General features: G+C 33.1%; 2 protein-coding genes across 2 annotated transcripts; one reads left to right on the top strand and one right to left on the bottom strand.

Moving 5' to 3' along the window:
• Positions 1 to 492: 492 nt before the first annotated feature.
• Positions 493 to 1,882, bottom strand: LOC112685031. Its single transcript, XM_025556789.1, has 5 exons — positions 1,845 to 1,882; positions 1,673 to 1,768; positions 966 to 1,572; positions 669 to 847; positions 493 to 597 (listed from the first exon to the last, which is right to left on the bottom strand). Exons 1-5 carry the CDS (start codon positions 1,849 to 1,851, stop codon positions 506 to 508), a joined length of 981 nt encoding a protein of 326 aa, XP_025412574.1. The 5' UTR covers positions 1,852 to 1,882; the 3' UTR covers positions 493 to 505.
• A 2,414-nt stretch (positions 1,883 to 4,296) lies between these two features.
• LOC112685019 (dynein intermediate chain 3, ciliary-like) lies at positions 4,297 to 13,827 on the top strand. Its single transcript, XM_025556773.1, has 10 exons — positions 4,297 to 4,554; positions 4,626 to 4,787; positions 9,135 to 9,399; positions 9,782 to 10,032; positions 10,715 to 10,876; positions 12,283 to 12,491; positions 12,866 to 13,001; positions 13,065 to 13,211; positions 13,283 to 13,465; positions 13,605 to 13,827. The coding sequence occupies exons 1-10, from the start codon at positions 4,372 to 4,374 to the stop codon at positions 13,704 to 13,706; spliced, it is 1,800 nt and encodes a 599-aa protein (XP_025412558.1). The 5' UTR covers positions 4,297 to 4,371; the 3' UTR covers positions 13,707 to 13,827.
• The last annotated feature ends 9,396 nt before the right edge of the window (positions 13,828 to 23,223 follow it).

Raw genomic sequence — 23,223 nt, 5'->3', positions numbered from 1 at the left:
TCTTAAAGTAAGGTTATTAACCTAATAAAACTATAATAAGTTTTTTCGGTGAAAAGTTTAAAATAAATTTTGGCTTATATTATACAATGCAAAAATATGATGAAAGTTCATTCAAAAAAAAAAATATTATGCGACGTGATGTGATAGCTCTGGTGCAAAACATATAATACAGCAACAATGTATTTTAATGATGAAAACAACGATGAATGTATTCTACTGTGATATACTAGAAAATCGCAAAAATAGATATTTTATGTTTATAGCTTTGTCATAAACGGAGCACATAAATCAGAATATACTTATCATAATGATTTATGATAGTATTAATAACTTTAATGGATAATTTTTTAAGTTTGCATAATTTTGTTTTGAAATAATTTACAATGGTAAATAGTCACTGTAATTTTAATAAATATTTTATTATATTCTACGAAGTAGATTGATATACTGTGTTAAACGATATTTTCAATTTGTATTCTTTCTGTACGGTTATGATGCTAACAATCTAGAATGTCATCGGGTTTTCTGACTTTTTAATTTTTTGGTACATCAATGTAGCAGCTTTTCGTTTAGCCTCTTTCTTCAGTAGACCCTCGACTAATCAATCGGTACAAAGGAACATTACTATTTTTTCAAACAAGATTAGAAATTTGAATTCAATTACTTACCCCTGACTGTGAATGATAGTACGGTACACTCTACCGAATAAGTAAAAGTTTTACTATCACCTTCTTTGAAAAACTTATAATCCGGTAGTATCCAATCTCGGTACATACACAATTCTTGCAGTGCACAAACCGGATCAGATTTAATACGTGCATCTAATTTATTGTATGCGAGTTTTTTTCTGAAAAGAACCATACATTTTTAAAAATATCTATATATCTATATTAAATTGGTTTCTTATATATATATATATATATATATATATATATATATATATATATATACATACACATACATACTTTTTATCGTTAACAGTAGTATTAAACGTTGTGATTTGGTCTAGTTTTAAGATGTTTTCTATGTCATTATGACCGGTGAATTTGACGGTCATTTTGCAGCAGTTTTCTTCAATGGAAATTATATCGTTCTTCGTCTTATCTAGACAATTTGATTCTACTTTGAGATCACTTGAGATAGTCTTTGTGAATGACACGTTATCGATATTAGCTTCGAAGATTTTCATTGGGTCTTCAATTGTTTGCGTTTGTTGGACTTTGATAACATCAGATGCTTTTTGGACAACGACATCAACAACACCGATGAAAGCCATATTTTCATTGAGTTCTGTCACACACAAATCGGAGAACTTATCACAGCATCTTGTATCCACGTTTTCAGCCTTCACAGATTTAGTTAATTTTCTTATATCATTGTAGCTTTCGTTTCCATATTCAAACGACGCTATTGGACATTGATCAAACTCTTCAGCTAATTTTGAAACCAAAGAATTTTTTTCATTCAACAACTCTTTGTTTTTCCTCTTTAATAACTCATTTTCTTTGGTCAACTTGTCCAATGTATTTTGATGGTCATAAAAATTTGATTGAACAATTCTCGATGAATTATCTAAAAGAACACGTTTGTATGTTATTGTTTTACCTTACAATGTACATTGACTTACAAATTTCGATATATTATTAACTGAATCTATAATTTTGTTACATACCTCCAAATTCGTTTACTCTAATTTGGAACTGCTCATATTTTTTTCTCAAATTTGACAACTCGTTGTCCTTCAACTGAATTTGAATTTGAAAATTAGCTGCAAAAGAATATTACGTTGTTATAGTACATTAGAAATACATATTACTTTCGTAGTGCTTGTAACAATCAGATACTTTTCATTTCTCTAATATCTGATAATAATTTATTAATATTCGCCCTCTGTAACTTGATTTTGAGTATAAGCTGATCCATAATTTCATCATGATTCGAATTCATTGCATCCAGTTTCTTAAATTGCGATTCTTCTACGTTGTTCGTATATCTATCGTTTTCTTCTACGCAGGTAACAGACCTAACGCAATTATTACTCATCATGAAATATATTAATCTGTAAATAATAAAGTATATTAATTATTTATATAAGTATATTCGTAATTGCTTTACGATTATAATAATAATAAGAAATCGAACTGATTACATATTATGTTATGGTATGAAATTGTAAAGCAAGTGGTATTAAATTCTAAACGAAATTCAATATAGATCATAACAAACTTATATTGTTTACTAAACAACATTTATAAATTTATAAATTAGACTTTGTTATATCCAAATAGAACGTATTTCATTTGAACCAGCTAAAAATTAATTTTAATTTAATATTTACCAAGCACAAAACTCCACGAAATATTCTGACACTACTTACTTCTTATATTTTACAACTAGTAATTATTAAAAAGTGAAATATTTCAATCGAATCCTTGACACAAATAAAGATACTTTTTTTTTCATGTTTTAATAGTTTTATTTTATCATTATTCATTAAATATTACAAAAATGCTTTTTTTTTAATATCGAAACTATTCATTTTGTTTAATTTTTGATCGAAAATCACATATTTTTATAATTACCATCATTTTTTGATGTGAAACATTTATTGCCACGGGTGTAAGGTCGACTGTAGTGCCTTCGTAGTTTTTGGCATCACGCTCCCCACCTTTCGCTCTCTATTTTTACATACATGTCGACCATGAATTGTTGACCAAGCAGGGGTGAAACTAAAGGGAGGCCAAGGGGGGCATCTTATCCCCTAAACTTACTACAGTCGGCCATTCGGACTTTTTTAATATTATAGTCGGCCAAATCAAAGTAATTAAATCGAACAAAAAAAAATTGATTTTAAAATTCAAATTGTATGTGTTTTGCGTGCCCATAGACGATAGATATAAATACATGATAATATATTAATACAGCCACAGATCATTGAAAAAAAGCATTAAATAAAATCAACACAATAAATAATAATATGTAATATTTCGTTACCGTCTAATGCTGAAACCTATGTTAGTGTAATAATTGATTACATCTATTTTGAATTGTTATCTTTACATAATTTTATATACGTATTTTTGTTTTGTGTACGTGTATACGGTAATGTCAGTATACGCCTCGCGCCCACTAAATTATTATAATAGTCACCTGTAGGCCCACTGGTCAATCCCAGTATTTTTAGAATTTGTTACTATTGTAAATTTTCATTATCAACTGACAAGAAGTGACAACTGTGTTTTTCATTTATTTCAAGTCTTTTCCAGTGTGCTTATTAAATTTATTCCGAAACCAAATATTCAGTAATTCAATATTTTTGTGGCAACGTCAAGAAACCGGCACGCCACATAAGAAAAAAATTTAACATTATACAAGTTGGGGAAATTCATTTTATACACCTACGATATGATATAATGTATAGTATGAAATATGTACCTACGTATACCTACATACGCATATTGTTTAAGTTAATATGTTAAGTGGCGTCTTGTGTGCTCCCATGTTTTATTAACACATATTTTTGATTCATAGTAGAATTTGAATTTAAAACTGTTAGACACTGTATATTAAACTTATAAACTTACTGTTTTTATTAATTTATCACAATAAATTAACAAAAAGTTAAAAAACACAACAAATTAAAATAATAAGTTATTCTGGGCTAAGAATTATATACTCGCGGCGATGTGGTTGTAACCAAGTCCACGACGAGTAATAATTTATTAATACGGGTAATTTCCAGTATAACACTGTCTATTAGAACTACTTATTTATATCTGAATAATGCTAAATGCTCAACCCGTATTTATACGGGTTCCAATGACGTAAAAGTGGCCTATTTCTAATATTAATTTATTTTACTGTCTATTTAGCATTATTATGTTAAGACGTGAAAACTACTTGTTGTTTTCACCTTTGCTCTGGATACCCTGCGAGTAGGCATAGTTATTAATATGTATACTAAATTATGTTGAATATTAAGTATGCTTAGCCTTGAGCTTACTGCAGGTGACAGTACGAGTTCGCTGAGAAAACGACTGTACCGCATACGAGGGCGCGCGCGGCGTAAACGTAAAACAGCCATTTTCAGCTGATCGCTTCGATACCGAAATGTTGTCGTACGGTCGTCCGACCCGAAACGTTTGCGGGGCTCGACGAACTTCTCGCGCGCCGCGGGTAGACATCGAACGCTCGACAAAACGCGGAGAAAATTAAATCCATATTTACAACCGTAACCATAGGCGACGGCTCGTGGAAGCGCGCCGTTGTCGCACCAGAAAGCCAAAAGTCGCCCGACTTCCACGGCACTTTTCTATACGTCTCAGAAAAACGTAAATATTTTTCTGCCCGAGGTACGCGCGTCCGTGGAAAATGGAAATCAACTACACGTACAGCAAGCGCAGACGGGAGTTCGGCAAACAAATCCGGTTTGGCGATCACGGGCCGGTCGTGTTGGCGTGCGTGATGCCTGACCCCAGCTTGGAAGAGCAGTGGGTGCACGAGGATCCGGTAAACAGGAGCACCAACAACGGCGTGCAGTGGTCGGAGCACGAGGTGATCACGGGCGAAAAAAAATAAATAAAAATACCTTGTTTTATGCCCATACGTTTGTTGATGAATGTTAGGCGAATACGGTGCGCGTGGAATACGCCGAGCGCGGGATTTGGCATACGGAAGGCGGTTGGCCCAAGGACATAAACCCCGACGATCCGGAACAGGTGGTCAGATTCCGAAAGAAAGCGGAAAAAGACGAATCGTATTTGCAAGCGGTCATGCAAATGTCGAGCGTAAGTAGTGTGCACAGCGGTTGCGTAGGAAAAATATCGATGGACCGCGTAGCATACAGTTTTCCAGAACTCTCTCGGAATAATAATAGCAGCATTAAACTGTGATCACACCAAGTCATCAAACGATGTGTTGTCCGACGTTTTATATAAAATATAATATTTTCTAGGTTGCGAAAAATTTAAAAATCATTCACATCTAGCTCAGAGCAAAAAAAAAAATATATATATATATATTAACTCTTAAAATACGATTTTTGAAAAATCCTTCCTCGTTGCGCCTATACATAGTAATAAGTACATTTCCCGAAAGATCTCTTCCGACGATCAACGAGTGAGCGAGTGAAAGAGTGGTATATTGAATACTTTACACATGTAGGTACATTTCGTACATATAGATTATCTCAGAAAATACCAACGGTAGTGTAAATAACGTGACTAACGAACAGTATTAACTCGGGACAGTACGGCTGGTGACAAACACAAAATAAAAAATTCGAGTGTTCGCCACTGATTACAATAAAAATAAAAAAACAATCCTTGTTGGTTTCGTATTATATATGTTAAGGGGGCTACAGAAGATGCAAAAAAATCACGTAAAATAGGTTATAAGCTAGACAAAACTGTGGGACTTGGGTTTGACGGATTTTAATTTTGAAAACAAATTAAAAATCTTGAACATCTTTACTAAAACTTGATCGAAGGAATTTTTATTATTACAAAAATCAACGGCGTACTTAAAATACATAAATTTCTGTTTTTTTAAATTGTCAATATCTTATTATTTGATTAAAATATAGAAAATTATTTTGGTCAATCTCTAGCTAACATAGTGACTTAATTAAATCTGTTTTTAAAATTTAAATTCATCAATCCCAAGTCTCACAATTTTGTCTAGATTTTTGGCGTTTTTGACATTTTATTAGCGTGGTGTAAATTTGATCATATTATCTTTTTCTTGACATACGCCTGCGTGTGCGTATATATATAATTACTCATTCAAAGAAACTATTACGGCAACATTCGATTCTTAGAAATGTTTGATAAGAATATAAAATTATTATGCTGCGGGCGCTGAGAGAACGGAGTTGGCGCCTAACAAAACACGTATATTTACGTATATATATTTGCAAAACTATATTGCAACTATATTTGCAAAACATAAATAAATATACAAATATAAGTCAGCAATAGTCCGCACATTTTCTTAGTGATAGTAGTTATCATTTCACATTGATTTTCTAAACAATACGTGCGGTTGTGTCTTTTGAATATGTGGTTTTGAAATAAATTTGTTATATATAATTTTTGTATTGTTATCCGTTTGGATAATATGGATAGTAAAAAAGATTGGCGTTATGGAAAAAAAACCAAACCCTTATTATCTAAAAGGAAAATAAAAAAAGGAAATATTGATGCACTTAATGGATTAAAAAAAAAAAAAAGTAAGTACATGGATTTAAAATTATTTAAATATATTAAATTTTCAAGTGTTTTCGCCGAGTGAAAAATTTATAATATAATATTTGATAAAAATTTACGACATTAAAATTAACATATTGTTTAATAATAAAGGTTATACTTTATTTTCAAGGTATAAAATACATTAGATACCAGTGATACTACACCAATTAATTTAATAGATAATTCACTGAGCATGCTTAACTTAAATATATCTACTGCCGAAAATAATGAAACAGTTAATTCCTGGAAAAGTTTAAAAGAAAGGAGAATAATTGATGTGAAATATGTTTTTGAAAGTATTCAATCAATAAAACATTTAAGATTTGATTGCACATTTCGTGACTTAAAATTCTCAAAGGAAACAAGGAGTGGATTTTTTAGTTGGTTTTATTTTGATTGCAAAATGTGTGGTGTACAAGAAATTGTAAAAAGTGAAAATCCCAATGGCCAAATTGTTAATGTAAATATGGTCATGGTTTCTTCTATAGTAAATACAGGACAAGGATACTCACAACTCGAAGAGTTTTCGGCTATAATGAATATGCCTAATATGTCTAACAAATTATATCAAGATTGTCATAATAATATTTTTAAACATCTTAATGATTTGGCGTGGAAAGAAATGCTCATTGCTGGATAGGAAGAAGTTAGATTAGCGATAGAAAAATATGAAGTTGACCACTTAGGACGACCTAAAATTGCAGTAATTGCTGATAGCGCTTGGAGTAAGCGATCTTATAAAACTAAATATAACGCACTGTCCGGAGTTGTAAGTAAAAAATAAATTATTATAAAAACATAATACCTAGGTATATAAAATTATAAAAATTAAATAAATTCGAATCGTATAAAACATGTATATATAATAATAATTATAATATTATATTAAAAATGAGAAATCAATCAATGTAATACACGTATTAATGTTGTCATGTTTTTCGTGGAGTAATAAATTATTCACAAGTTTAATTTTTTATGTTAAACAAAACGAGTAAAGTATTAGGTAAATAATTAGGTATATATTAGGTAAAATATTAGGTGCAAAGACAACAAAACGAGTAGGGATATTGAATATCTCCGAAGACAGTGAATTGATGTACGCCATCAATAATATGACCATTTTAAAATCCTTCGATTCCGAGAAAATCTTCGGCTTTTTGTCACGATATTACGCGTTCATCGCATTCTTTTAAAGTAACTCATATTTTAAATTATTAAAATATAATATATATATTAAAATCAGGCATGTTTATAACATTTTTATTCTTAATGCAATAATATTCTCGCAATCGGACATAATAAAATGCGATTAAAAGTATGCTTACAAATATTGAGGCTATATTGGTTGAATAATAATCAAGTTTTATGTACGTAATTTGTAATATTATTAAGCGAAACGTATTTCAGCGTCCTGAGAAATAGGCATTTCCGCAGAGTGACATTCAGAGTTAAAATTTTGCATACGACGTTATTAAGGTACAATTAAAGTGAAGATGATAAAGGTATTATTAATAAACTAATAAGATAATTATAAACAAACTAAAACCATGACTTTCGGGCTGTAGTTTGTAGTTCATATATGACTATACGGGTAGACTTGGTAACTTTTCAAAAGCAATATAATAATTAAGTTAATATATAAACTTAATAGTAATTAAGTATAAGCAATATGAACTCATTGTTGACGGATTATAGATTTAATCAAGCTACATACTTAACTATATTAGTGCACGTAGGATTAGATAAAAACTATTTCAATTAACATAATCTTGAGCTTAAATATTTGAGCAATATGAAATTGACTAGCACGATTGGATGCAAAAGATAAGTTGGACTGATAGAATCACTAATGAAGAAGTTTTAGAAAAGGTATCGGAGAGGAAATCAATGTGGAAGAGTATACAGAAAAGGCGAAACGAATTAATAGGTCATATTTTAAGACATGATGGGCTGCTATTACTTAGAAGGTGTAATCGACGGAAAAAACCAAAGGGGAAGACCAAGATTGCAATACATAAGTCAGATAATGGAAGATCAAGGATGTAACTCATACCAAGAATTGAAGAGAAAAGCTAGTGATAGAGAAGCATGGAAATTGCTGCAAACCAATCATTAGATTGAATACTGCAGAGAGAGAGAGAGAGCACGATTATAAAGAACGTTATGATCGTTGTAATCGGGGTTATGAGTAATTATTTTATCAAATTGAAAATTGTTTTAATGGGTAGAATTTATCATCGGTAAAATTTACATATTAAAAATCTTACACTAAAATCGACTAGCTATACTGTATATATATATATATACTGCTATACTATAACCCTATATTGATATATTGTGATACAGTTATAAGATAAAATTATTTTAAGAAAATGTTTCTTAGACGTTTTGAAAAGGAAAAATTGAATTGTTCTATCTTAATTAGAAGAAAAGTTATTTTTTAGGCCATGCGTTCATTGAATTACTATTGTTATTATAAGAGTAAATTTGTGTATAAAAGGAAGAATATTTCTTATCGAAATCGGTCGAACGGTTTCTGAATTAGCCTGAAGATACAATCAAATGTACGGTTTTAATTTTATAGTGTTCATAAAATCGGATGGACTTGCTTTTTCTTAAAAATATTTTCTTCGCGTTATATAACACATGATACATCTAATACACGGAAAATAAATATAAAAAAAAATCGATTATTTTATGTTCGGCTGTAAAATAAATAAGTTCCAGTATACCTAAATTGAAACAGTTTCAGTATTAGGAAAATAAATATTTCTCACTAGAATAACCTGGTACTCGGTTATATATTTTTTCATTTCATTCTTCTCAAATGAATAAAGTCTACGTTACGCGTTGTTCGGAATAATCATGCGGTACATTCGATTGCAGGTCGTCGAACATTACATAAACCAAAATAACGCCATCGATGTATATCAATCGTATTTCACCGATCCGAGCTGTCAGAAGATGCAAACATTGGCTCCGTCTTTCCGGACGATGGCAGTGATGTCAGACCCTTGCGATCCAACTAGGCCGGTGCAACACATATCTTGGTCACCAGACCAGGGCAAACTGGTCGCAGTCAGCTACGCCGATATGAGATTTCAGGCAGCCAATCCGGAGAACAGTCCTGATTCATTCATATTCACCTTGGGTATTTTAATGGAAAAAACAATTATTAATTTTTTCGTTCGGGTCGTATTGTTTTAATTTTTAATGCAAAAACGTGTATTGCCAGTTTTTCAACGCTTACAAAAAACAGCGTTTACATAATCGTTAGTTACGTTTTTCAATAAACGTATGCAATCGAACGTAGTACATTTTCTCACAATAGAAACCGTTTTCGTAACCGATCAATTGATTTGTATTCGAAACCGACGCGTAGACAATATCGCGTTGAAATTCTCAGCTCTAGCCGTGAACTTGTTTCGTTACGTACAATATTTTATTTTACGCGCGTACCGTTTTCTATCCAACGACGGTTTACGTAATATTTGGATATCTCGTTTTTTTATTCTTCTTTCTCCTCCCCACAGAGTCCAACACTCCGTACTTCTCAATCGAATCGCCGCATCCGATCGTCACGCTCGAGTTCAACCATCGCGACGCACAGTGCCTGGCGGGCGGACTGATGAGCGGTCAGGTCGCGTACTGGGATATTCGCAAGAGCTCGGCGAACGTAGCCGTCAGCAACCTGAGAAATGGGCATCGCGATCCCGTCAGGAGTCTCCATTGGATCCATTCGAAAACCAGTACGGAATTCTACACCGGTTCAAGCGACGGTCAGGTACGCGTACCGCGGTACATTATTGTGGTCGTCCGTGGCCGCGCCGGATCGTACCCGTGGTAAACGATTTGTTCAACCAAATTTTTTTTGTTTTTTTTTTTTTTTTTTTTTTTTTAAATTGATCGAAAACCAAGTACTTGAAAACAAGACACGACCTTATTATGATATCGTTTTGTACGAATTGTTGACGCCGAAACAAAGTGTCGATCGAGCAGTCAGTGGTCGGTTCGGGAAAAATCGCGGAGGAATCCCGTTAAACGATCGATTACACCACGTATCTCCCGAACGTTTCCGTCCACTTCTACGTTTGATTTTTAATAGAACAAAAGCATTCCATATTTTCTCGACGGACATAAAAAAAATAATATCTATACCATATATTATACATATACATTCTCCCCAACAAAAACATTAAATTATTCGAGAACATCCGAGGCGAGCGTGGGACGAGAACTTTATCGACCCGATAAAACGCTATTGGAAACTTTGCTTGAGCGTAATACTATGTGACACGGCCCCGATGTACCGTAAGTAAAATGAAAAAAAAAAAAACCATACGAACATTGGATTTGTACGAATGGCATCTCTGTACGAATGCAAACACAATGGTAACCAGTCGAAGCGTAGACGACCGATCGATTACGATAAACAGTACTACGAGGTCGTCACATTCTTCTTACAGGTCATGTGGTGGGACGCCCGGAAGCTGACGGAGCCCACGGAAGTGTTGATATTGGATTTATCGAAAAACGAAAATGCCGACGAACCAGAATGGAGTAAGCAGGCTCGCACCCACGGAGTGACTTGTATGGACTACGATCCATCGATTCCGATACGTTTCATGGTACGTACGGTTGTGCAGGTGTAGCGTAGTAAAACATATTGTTTGTGAACACGTCGTTTATACCTACCGTTAACGTTTGTTATATTAAATATGTATTGTAATATCGAGCGATAAAACTCTATCGAAAACCAAATAGCAAGAGTTTTGTATTCTAAAATCAGATTTTGCTTTTTGTATCGTATAGATGACTTTAGACAGGTAATTTTCAATTTAATTTCAATTTTCTAACAAAAAACCTCTAAAAACTTAAGATTCATGTTATTCATCTAATTCTGATTTAAAAAATATGCAGTCCAATTGCATAGGAAACTGTTAATTTTCCGACAAAATAAACGCATAGGTAATTACTTAATTTTGCGTTTTTAACTAGCAATATTTTGTTATGAAAATTCGGTACGTGGTACATTCAGAAGTTATACGATTAACAATATTCAAGCGTATGTTGTCTTACCGGTCTCCGCTTGGAATAGGTTTTTTTTAATGTAACGTTAATGGTTTTACACTTATACAAATGTTTATATCACATCAATATTACTTTGTATATGATAATGTTTTTAAGGAACGATAGTTGTACGAGGATTAACTCATCAGTGTACTCCTTATTCTTGGACGGTTATTTTTTCTTTTAATATTATTATATTAATGTCATTACTTTCGACAGTACAGTAAATAAGGGTAAAAAAAGTAAAATGATAAATTATTGTTGTAAAATAACCAGATATAATCGGTAAAAAATTGAAAACCGACTGTCAGTTCTTCGTCATATCGACCTTAGAGCAAGACGATTGATAAACACAGATTTCGATCTGTACTTTTTTATTTGATATTTTAATTGTAGTCGTGCCATATAATTTGTATTATACCTCAGAAGTCGTACGATCTGCATGTTTTACCGTACACTTTTTAATTGTAATAGAATAATTTATTTATTTCGCGCGCTATACACACGAATTAAAAAAATATTCGATGTTTCATGAAAATAATCAATTAAAGTAAAGTTATAAGATCCGTATGAAAACTTTATTATTTTATTCAAACAAACATACATTTTTATTTGACAATATATTATTTTAACATTATGTATATAATTCTTGTTATAATAAAACTCAATACATTTATATAATTTATATAATGATGATATTTAATCGTGTAAAAACGATTAATTTTACTTATAAAATCAGTCGTCTAAAGTGTAAAAGTTGTATAAATTAAGACTATAATTGTTTTTACCGTCACGTTGGGGATCTTCAAAGTTTGATCAAAATTAAATATTAATACATGTTCAAAATATAATGCGAGCAACTGAAGCATTATGCAAATCAATTCATCTAGTCTGTTATTAATACAAGTGTTTTATTATTATGTTCTGATGTTAAATGTATATTTATTTATTTTTCACTTTACAGATTGGCACAGAAACCGGATTGGTGTTTAACGGCAACCGTAAGGGAAAAACCGTTTTTGAAAAGATTTCGGCCACGTATTACTGTCATCACGGGCCCGTGTATTCGGCGCAGCGGAATCCTGCGTTTCTGAAAAACTTTCTGACGGTCGGTGACTGGCAAGTGCGTGTATGGTCGGAAGACGTCAAGGAATCGCCCATAATGTGGACCAAGTACGTAGGGGTATCCGTAGCAGCGGGTCGGCGCCGAAACCGACGAATTCAGGTTGGACATGTTCATAAGATCTCGCGAGCCACCGCGACTGGATCACGAGCCAAGTACAAGAAAATACTATACGAACAATTTAAACACGCCAATGGAGATCCACGGTCAGCAATCAATTGTGTTCCATCAATGATTCATGATGACATGTAATGATTCATCGGTCGCCGAGATATCACGAGGTGACCGGTAAGGCGTGTGTCCTGCCCGAATTACGTAGGGTTCGGCGCTTCCGATCGTACAACGTAACTACGTGTCCGCACCGGACGTCAGATCTGGAAGGCGCATAACGTTAATTTGTAATACACGTGTGCGTTTGATACAGACACCACGACGTGCGGTTGACCGATGGCGCTTGGAGTGAATCGAAACCGTCGGTTTTCTACACGACCCGAGCGGACGGATGCTTGGAGTGTTGGGACGTGTTGCAAAAACAAAACGATCCGACGCTGACGATTAAGGTGCTCACCTCGGTTTGATATTATATCGCGCGATGACCAATGATCGTTGTTTGTAACGTTCAGGTGGCGGACAAGGAGCTGAACTGCCTCAGGTGTCACGAAGGAGGAGCCCTATTGGCCGTCGGCGACGATTGCGGCAAAACGTACGTGATCGAAATGAACGATTGGTTTGTGACGCCGGGGAAGAACGATAAGGCGCTTTTGACAGCCGTAAGTTTTTGCGGAATCATGCATTTCGTGATAATGGTTTATTATGTCGTTTCTGCGTTTCCCGACAACAGATGTTCGACCGCGAGACGAGACGGGAGAAAATAATCGAGGCGAAACAACGGGAACTGAAATTGAAAACCAAATCGTCGGCAAAAGCAGAGGCCACGCAGACGGCGAAAGACAAACACGCCCAACTGGCCGAGACCGAAGCCCGAATGATCGCGGAGGCGGAAAAAGAATTTGACGAACTAATTGTAACGATCTTAATCATCACATATTTTATTTGTATCCATTCACGATAAGTTATAGATTTTCAACGATTATACGAATAAAACATTTCTGTAAAATTCACACGTTTGAAAACCAACCGTTTACGGTATTTTATGTTTGCAGAACGAACTGTCGATGAATGACAAACACGATGATGAAAACGGATTAGAAAATCAGGAAAAAGAAAACGTCGATGAACTTTATGATCAAACAGTCGATCAATAAATTGATGAACAGAAAATTATTCTTTATACAAATACAATTGCTTATTAAAATATCAAAATAGACATGAAATTACGTAAAAAAATAATACAATTCAATTTTATTTGTACTACTCAAGTTTTATCAGAACAAATACATTAGAATATGTAGGTATGTAATTTTTCTTTTTTTTTTTTTTAAAAGAAAACTCATAAAATTAAGTTTAAACTTTTTGGACATTTAAATATTTAAAATTATTTAAAAGGAATTCGTGTTTTAATAAGTATTGCTAAAAAATAACAAAATATATTATAGTTATAAATTAATATTAGAGTATCAAATTATTCTTTTTTTTGTATAAATATTAAATATTTTCGTTGTAAAATGTTGGTTATTTTGTTTTTATTTTTATTTCTATTGATACGTGCATGACAAATATACTCCTTTGTCATTTAATAATTTGATAGAATAGGGTTTCAAGCTGATTATTTAGTTGCTTTGAGACAGAATAGAACTTAAGAATTCATAATAATTAATAATTAATAATTAATTATTAAAAAATAGTAGAAAAAAATACAAATAACAAAAGTTACAATAGATCGAATGATGCATTAAATGTAAATAAGAGTGTTAAATGTATGGATATTTAATCATAATTTTTTAGTATTTTAATTTTTATAAGGTCAAAACGTATTACAACTGGTGATATATATTTAAAGGAAATATTAATAAATTATAGTTATAATTTTATCATTAAAGTAATTGATCTAGTAGATGTTAAAAATCACAGTACAATAAAAATTATTTAATTATTAATTTAATGAGTATATTAATATATTAGTATTTTACATGACTATTGTTTATAGTGATTTAAATAACTTTTCAAAGTTGTCGTTAATAAACAAATTGTCTGGATACATTTTTCTAAAATAGTATAACAAATAAAATAACTATGAATAAATTTAGAAAAAAATCAGTAATATTCTATAGTTAAACACATAGTTTTAGTTAGGTATTTTACTCATCAGTTTTGTAGTATTATTATTAGTTGTTATTGTAAGTCTTATATTTGTATCTGGCAAGTAGGCGTTTAACTCTTGAGTAGCTTTAAAATTGTGTATTCTATTAATATACCTAATACATTTGTAAAGGTCCCATTTATACATAATGCAGGTTGTTCATAAGTATAAAATAAAATATTTAATGAACGACTAAATAAACGCATTATTTAAAAAAAAAAAAAAAAAATGAACATGAACGTGAACGAGTTTTCAATTATCAAGTGAATTTTCCGAAAACTACCCATGTGTCAGAATGGAGTTTTAAAGGTGAAATTGACCAGTTAGTAAAGTAAGTTGTATCCTAATAAGCCCTTTTCTTGGACGTGATCACTTTGTGAAATTATCACTCGACACTAATATCCCATAGTGCCTCTAACCTAATCTTAGATGAATTGGTTAATACGATATTCAAAATATAATTTACAACTTACAAGCCGGTCGTTTACACTTGTCGCAACGTGCCCGTCCGAGACGGGAATCATTTGGCGAACCCATCGTGTTTAATTTCGCGATACGGGTCCGGTCCCAGCACAAGTGTCGGTCGTCGAACGCAGATTAGTAGATTTTTCCAAAACCTGGCCCGGAGATCAAAGGGGAATCCTACCTTCGGGGCAGTAGGTGGGATCGTACGACGACCATTTAACACAGGAGTGGTCACCCCAATGATTTTGCGGGCCACATGTAAAATTATATTAGTATTTTGTCCCGATACGAAAGAAAATATTTGGGGTAAACGTTTTAAAAAGGATTAATTATTATTATAAAATAAGTTTTGGTGGATTAATAATTTGAAATAAACTGAGAAAACAATTATTGTTTTTATCACCGTATTCCGAATCTAATCCTTTTAAGAACTCGAATTACATTAATAATTTTTTTTATGCGTAAATGTTCGATAAATCACGCTGGCCCGCGGGATGATTGTCCCCAACGGGCACTGATCAGGTGGTGGGTCTGCAACGGTACCGGGGTAACGACGACCGCACGCGCGAAAAAACATTCCTCTCGAAATCTGTTCGCTGTGCTGGCGGCGTATCGTGTAGCGCGCTCTGTTGCTCGGCGCCGACAGCAGCGAATCGTCCAAAACTATCCTCAGAACTCCCGGCGGCCGGCTCTCGCTTGTAACGGATCTCGTGCGAACAGCAGTTATATATACCGGTCGGTCGACAGACAGCCGGTGAGCGCGCTCTGTAGAGACCACCGTCCTTAGCGACCGTAAGGTCAACCCCGGCCACTTGGGTAATACATCACGGTCGGGAGCAGCGTACACTCACATGTACGCTCGTTTCTCCCTCCCCTCAGTCCAATAATACTTTTCCGGTTTTCCCTAGTTTTAACCACTTCTCCGCAACACACACGCGGTCGTCTGTAAAAATAATGAAAGGCTTTGAAAAATATATCAATGCTGCATGATGTACGCATAATCTTAATGAGTGTACGATCGGTTCCGCTGAACGCCCGTGACGGTCCCCCACGCAACGTTCGGACCGGTCTCGACGGTGTAGGTCTTCTACTACGACTCGCGCTCTAAATTTTTGTTTTTTTTTTTTTTATTCGTCCTCGATGATGTATATATTTAGTTTTCTTTCGTCTCGTTCCCGAACGAGTACGTCTCTTCCCCCACTCCGTGCCCGTTGTCGAAACGATAAATCGGGGTCTTCACGAACCACTCGTCAACATCGATTTCGTGCAACAATGACGACGCGTCCCTTATTCACTTATTTTATCCCCGTTATGCCGTTTGTCCTTTTGATCCGTCCCGAACGGGCGCGGTTCAGTGGTAGCCCGGCGTTAGCCGTATCAAAACGATTTACCTGTTTAATGTTTTCTGTTACTCCGTGCAAATGTTACATTAGTCAGTCGAAAAGCTTCGTGTTTTATAACATACGTTTATAAATTGTTGGTAACAACATTATTTTATTTTGACCGATTGAACAACGGCAGCAGTCGCCTGTCAGCCGCCCCGCGTTCATACTGTTTTGTCCTATAAATGTATAAAAACATTTTCCATATTCGACAACTCGAAGTATATCTAAATTTATTGGTGATCCATTCATTACTATACGCATAGCACTAAAAACTACTAAAATACCAAAATTGTTGTATTGACTGTCGACCGTAGAATTAAGATAATTTCGTCGACGGTTCGGAACTCGACAACCGTCGACGTACACGTATTACGTATGTACTACGACCTACTTAATTTACCAATTTTTAATGCGCACCGCGATACATTTTTTTTTTATAAAAAAAAGGGTATTTTTAAATTGTAAATAACTCAATAAAGACATTGCGATGCAGTTTATTAAAAAAAAAAAAAAAACTATTCATTATAGTTAATAAGAAATTATTGCTTTAAATATTAATACATGTATATATACCAGTAGGTATCTAAATTGTAAATACGTATACATGTTTAAAAACAGCTCCTCTCGTTAATGTAAGCTAGATCCACGCCTGATCGTGAGTGTGTATCGCGTGTAACATTTTTCGCTGTTAAACGTTATTTATGTTGCGCTTATCTTATTTCGTTGCAGTACATCACTTACGTTCCATTGTTTTTGCGAAATACTTTATTTTTTTAATAATTTTCAGTTTATATACGTTGAACGTGCACTATTACAACTGTTGGAGTAATCGGCAAACATTCCATTTCGCCGTTTCTTTTTCAATTTTTAATGATATTTATTTTTCAACAACCCTTGTGTCATAAAATATTATTTATTAATGTAAAATAAAACATGAGTTTCGAAACTACATGTTTATAATTGTGTAAATAAAAAGTTTCGCTTTATTTAATTTATTGATTCAAATACATATATATATACAAATTCTTTTGGTAACAAATTATAATTTCGTAGAGCAAACACTTCACTTCTTGTTGTAACTATACCAACCACTACGGTCGGGTGAAACACAGGGATGATTGAACGGTATTGCTGTATTAGTCTTTTAAACTTGAAACCAATGTACCGTTACTCACGAAAAAAACGATTCCGAGTGAATGGGATCGAGTGGATCGATTTATATTTTTGAAGATGGTCGACAATGTAGAAGACCCAAATTCGGTAGGTTGAACTGTCAATGCAGAAAAAAAATGCATCTAAAATTAAAGAATATCGAAACTTTTAAGTGTCTATAAACAACACAAACTTATTTTGACATGAAATGTCTTTAACCAAATATTAAATATCGTTAAATTGTAATTCATTGAAATATCTGATTTCGTCAAAACTTCATAAGCTTATAAATCATTTTGGTGACTCTTCAGTATTTTTTTTTTTTTGTTAAAAAAACAAATAATGTGCAGAACTTCGTATCCAATTTTGAAGTCTTAAATTAAAAAAATTAAAATTTTATAAATTTTTCACTAAAAAAATATGATGAATTTTTGACATTTTTATCATTTCCGTTAATATTTAATATCGAAACTCTCGTCATATATTTATTTTTTATTAGTTATAGTGTATGACCTAATGTATGAGTAACCTATTGAATAACTTTGTATTATATTTATATAAAACATTTTTGACAACCCAAAATTATTTTATCAACATTTTCGAAATAAAAAAAATGTGATTATTTCAATTTCTCATAAAAAGTTTAAAAAAAAAAAAAATCTTTTACATCTAATTGAATATTATTAGTGGTAAGTGTTTGAGTCTCTATTCAATTTTATGCTTTTGAAATTTTTTCTCATAAATTTTTAATTTAAATTAAATATTTTATTGTTTTATTAAAACCAATACATTTTACTCTGAATATATGTTATATATATGTATACATAATTTATATAAAATCAATATACTTGTATTTATCATATTTATAATAATTGTTGTGTGAAAACTAGGAATTGTATGCAAATATATCTCCTGTCTCCTGATTGCATGTAAATTAAACGCATTATAGTATTAACGGCTTAATGATGTAATATTTCTTCATAAGTATCAAAGCGATTTTTGTGTATAACTGAGGCTCTCCTTAACTTTGATGTTCCACCGAACAACGAATAATTTATTCGACCATAGGTATTTCATCATCTTTGGTAATTATTATTATCTTATAAACCGCGGTTCATTATCCTATCCAATTAAAAATTAATCTTTTCATGATAATTGAAAACTTAAGTGACCATTTATTATCTTCATCTTTCAGATTTATTACTGTACTTATTATACATATAAGTCTTGGTTTTGCGATCGAAAGTTAATTCATTTCGTGGTTAAAAACAGGAGTGTATAGAATCTGCAATTCGACTCTCGGCGAGAAGACAACATATTCTCATTTCACACCCGAAGTGAAATACACGAAAAATCACAACTCCCGCGCGAAATACAGCTTCCGACATCTTGACCGGTCTCGCTGTTCGCTTGCGCGTTAGCGATTTCGCCAGCTAGGGCGATTACACAAAGCGGTTTTACTCGCCAGACAGTAAAACGGTCAGCAAATAGTAACTGAAGTAGCCCAGTCGTTTATTTTATTCACTGGTTATTGATGAGCAGGGTCGGCGTTAGAGGGAGGCAAAACGGGGTATTTGTCCAGGGCCTCACGCCTTCAAGGGCCTCGCACTTAAAACTTTAATTGCAAAATATTTTGTATGGAAATCTCATGAAATAAAACGTGAAAACGCATGGATCGCCTGGCGTGTGTGATTTCTTGAGCAATACGTTAGCATATAACAAAACAATATTATATTATATTTAATATGTCATGAATGCACTAACGACGACCCGTATGGTACGCCGCATGGGTTGAAAAACGGATGCCTAGAAAGTTTATCTTATCGCATTTCTTAAATTTAATTAGCTATTACCCGATATGGCGTGCAGCTGTCACTGAGTCTATTTTAATTACGACCTAAAGGCCTCACAAAAGGTAGCGCCGGTACTGGCGTCGAGCCTTCAACACGCGGTGATTAAGCGCACAAGGCCCATTGCATTGAGCGGATTTAGTCGTGACGAGTAAATTCGCCTGGTGCAATCAAGGAGCTTCCATCAGTAGTGAAATAGTAGTAGTAGGAAACAAGATCGGGTTCGGTCACACGAATCGTATTGCGGACGTTATGTCCAGTGGCGGTACGTGGGCACTCCCTTTACCGCACTGGTAATATGAAAAAGTGTCTGTTTCTGTACCATTTATTTTTGATATTATTTTATTTTACTACTGTCCAAATGCTAACACACAATCGTGGTTTAAAATGCAAGCGATTAAATAAGGCACTCACGTAATCGGCAACAATACAATTCCTATAATATCACAATCGGAAATCGTAATCCACGGGTAAAGGTACGTCTTCCAAGGCACGACATGTCGTCAATATCTGTTTACACGAAAATAGTATCAACTGTTTCGCAAGATGTGACAGGTTGCGGCGACTTAACTTTGGGTTGCCGCGACCGACGACCTCCGAGAGCAGTGCTGCGCGACAAGTCGTCGCGACACATCACAACGACTATTGAAACAATAACAAAAATGAAATAATATTGTTAATAGAAGGCGCTTTTTCCGGTTCATATCCATAAAATGGATTTTTATTTTACTCCAGATATCCTTTTCTAATAATGTTATTATCTTTTAAATTTCTATAAATTAATATTTCGTAAAAACCTTCAGTATCACGATATTTAACATATTAAACATATCTGTTTTCTTTTTTTTTTTTGACTTTAAATGGAAAAATATAAAATCTTTTTCATCCAATCACAATGTCAAAATATCATTATTGTTAATGCATATTGAAATAAATGGATCTATAATAATTTAAACAAAACTGTATGAACTAAAATTATTTGTATTAACTACACGTTACACCTGAACACATCTGTACTTGGACAGGTTTGCAAGCGAATTGAGAATATAACTACCAAAATCGCAGCGATGTGTCGCGTTTAGTAAAACATATCAGAAAAAATACGTTGCGACGACAAGTCTTGGTCGTCGGTCGCGGCGACATGTTACGCCTTGGAAAACGTACCTTAAACTGTTTATATTAGTTAAAATTATCATTGCTATTTACATGTTTGCATGACGCGGTGTGCCGTCCATACGCTTGTGAGACACCGCGGCTCAATCGTATCCGCACTCATGGGCGCAACTAGAGTCCGAATATTGGGAGCACTGAAATCGCTAAAAATAAAATTAAATGGTATTTAACTGTAATTACTATGGATCTATATAGATCTGAAAAAAAAAAAAAACAGGAGTGCTACATTTCAATTCGGACGTGCTAAAACCTTATAGCGCCCCCCCTAGTTGCGCGCCTATGTCCACACGCACACGTTCGCGCGGCCTAACATAATAATATCGTACAATATTCTATAAAGTATCGACGATGATTTTCGTCCAAAAGCGGCGGGCGGTGGCTATCTATTGCCCAGCACTCAGTGGTGATAAGTTGATACGCATTTGTTCTTTTGGCATACGTACATGGTAATCGCTGCGATCCCACACGTCAACATTTATAAAATTATTATTTTGATTATTTGAAAATCACCATTTTAGTATTTTCTAAATATTAAATTGTTTAATATAGCATTAAAAGGTATACCATTACAATCGGAATTAATTTTCTTTTTTTCATAAATAATAGTAGGGTCATCCCGTCGTCAAAGCCACGAGCCGTCACTAGTTATGTGTATAAACTGGGTGAGCCGGAACACACCCGTTTCAAACCCTTATCGGGTCCGTCCGTCGCTGTCGTAGTTTTCGCATCGCACGTTGTTGCGCGTACACAAAAACACACGTGTTCGGCACACACTCATTTCGTAGTGTTTTGTCTTACGTCTACTCGCGCGGGTGCGGTACCCACAAACCGAGTGAATTAAAAACGTAATAAACGTTTTAATGGAAACCGGACGTTGAAAATCCATTTATGTGATTAGTTCCGGTACTTCGGGCTGCGTATTTCTGTTTTATTTTATTTTATCTTTTTTTCACTACCTACAAGATAAAACGCTTTTTCTCTCGGGTCACGTGCACGTTTGTTACGAAGCGTTTTCATCCCCCTCCCCCCAATTGTAATTCCAACTTACGGTCAGTTAAAAGTCCGTAAGACTTTTATGATATTATGCCTTTACACGGGGATGTATTACATGTTATACAGTTTCTCTGGTCAAGCGGTTACCATGGTTAATTTGTATTGTTCCTGGTTCGTTATTGGAAATCGATATTTTTCGGTTTCCGTTTAACGAGAGGAATATTCTAATCCGGGACGAAGTATATGAATCCAGAATAACAGTTAATAATTTAATTAGGACAGTGCTATCCCGAGTGGACGATTAATTTCGATGAGATATTGCTCGTAGTTCTATATCGAATTACATGACGGAATATGTACTCGTATTTATAATGATGAATATTATGTATGGATCCGAATATGTAAATGTGAATAATATTAATAATAATAACGTACACTTAGGTAATGTTGACGGTTAATCGACCATTAATAACTATAAAGGTATAATATATTCGTGTTTGTTATATAATCGGGACTTTCTATAAGATATAAAAATGTGCATTGAAGAATTGGTCGAAAAAAATGTATTGAGTTATTTAAATGACCGTGACAAATATAACTTCTAAAATTCATCGAATTTTGGAAAACAAAAACACAGTTTATCAACACACTGAATCCATAAAATGCAAAACTTTTATTTTTCAATAATTACATATTATTGTAACTAGATGTAATCACAAAAATTCAGAATATGGGCATGCAAATCGTAAAATATTTTTGAATGTTACAAAATCCTTGAATTATAGGTACTACATTACATTTTACAAAACATTCACAGAACGGTTTAAGATTTTAAAAATCTTCCACAATATTAATAAGAAATATAATGCAAAGTTTTGATTGGATTATAAAAAGTATATAATTTAAAAATAACACAGTTAGAAAATAAATTAACATTTATAACGTTTGTTTTGAAAGGGTTTAATTTTTACAAACAATCGTGACATTATAAAGTGTATAATATTTTTAATTAATTTAAAAACATTATTTTCATTTAAGCAGCATAAACCTAAAATATAATTAAATTTATGGACAAAATTCTGTTTTAAAGTTTATTATTTTGTGAACATTATTGAAATTCTTACGATGGAAAGGAATTAAAGTTAAAATTAAAATCATAATTTCAAAACAAATATTTGTCTTTTCCACAATATCGTAAAATATGTAACATTTATATGGAACATAATTTGAAAATAACTATTAAAATTTATATTTTATAGGTAGAGACGAGCAATATTTTATCTGTAAATTTGACGTTATTTCGATTAAAACTAATAAGATTTCTTGGTATAATATGTAATTTATGAGTAGATTATATTACATACAGTATTACATCGAATATTTTGTACCAAATACTTACATATTACAATCAATGACGTAAGAAAATATTATTTAATAAATAATATGATGGTATAAAAATAAACTTTAAAATGTTTGAACATGTATATTATAGTATATTAATATA

This window comes from Sipha flava, unplaced genomic scaffold (genome assembly GCF_003268045.1).
Source record: "Sipha flava isolate LNK unplaced genomic scaffold, YSA_version1 262_pilon_pilon, whole genome shotgun sequence".
Taxonomy (NCBI): Eukaryota; Metazoa; Arthropoda; class Insecta; order Hemiptera; family Aphididae; genus Sipha; species Sipha flava.
Note: the sequence above shows the minus strand (reverse complement) of the source record. Positions and strands in the feature narration are given on the sequence as shown.

Coding starts and splice junctions, on each gene's coding strand:
- LOC112685031 (XM_025556789.1), bottom strand. Junction 848..965: donor ACTACTGTTAACGATAAAAA/GTATGTATGTGT, acceptor GGTTCTTTTCAG/AAAAAAACTCGCATACAATA. Junction 598..668: donor ACTATCATTCACAGTCAGGG/GTAAGTAATTGA, acceptor CCGATTGATTAG/TCGAGGGTCTACTGAAGAAA.
- LOC112685019 (XM_025556773.1), top strand. CDS start 4,372: ATGGAAATCAACTACACGTACAGCAAGCGCAGACGGGAGTTCGGCAAA. Junction 9,400..9,781: donor TTCATTCATATTCACCTTGG/GTATTTTAATGG, acceptor TCCTCCCCACAG/AGTCCAACACTCCGTACTTC. Junction 10,877..12,282: donor CGATTCCGATACGTTTCATG/GTACGTACGGTT, acceptor TTCACTTTACAG/ATTGGCACAGAAACCGGATT.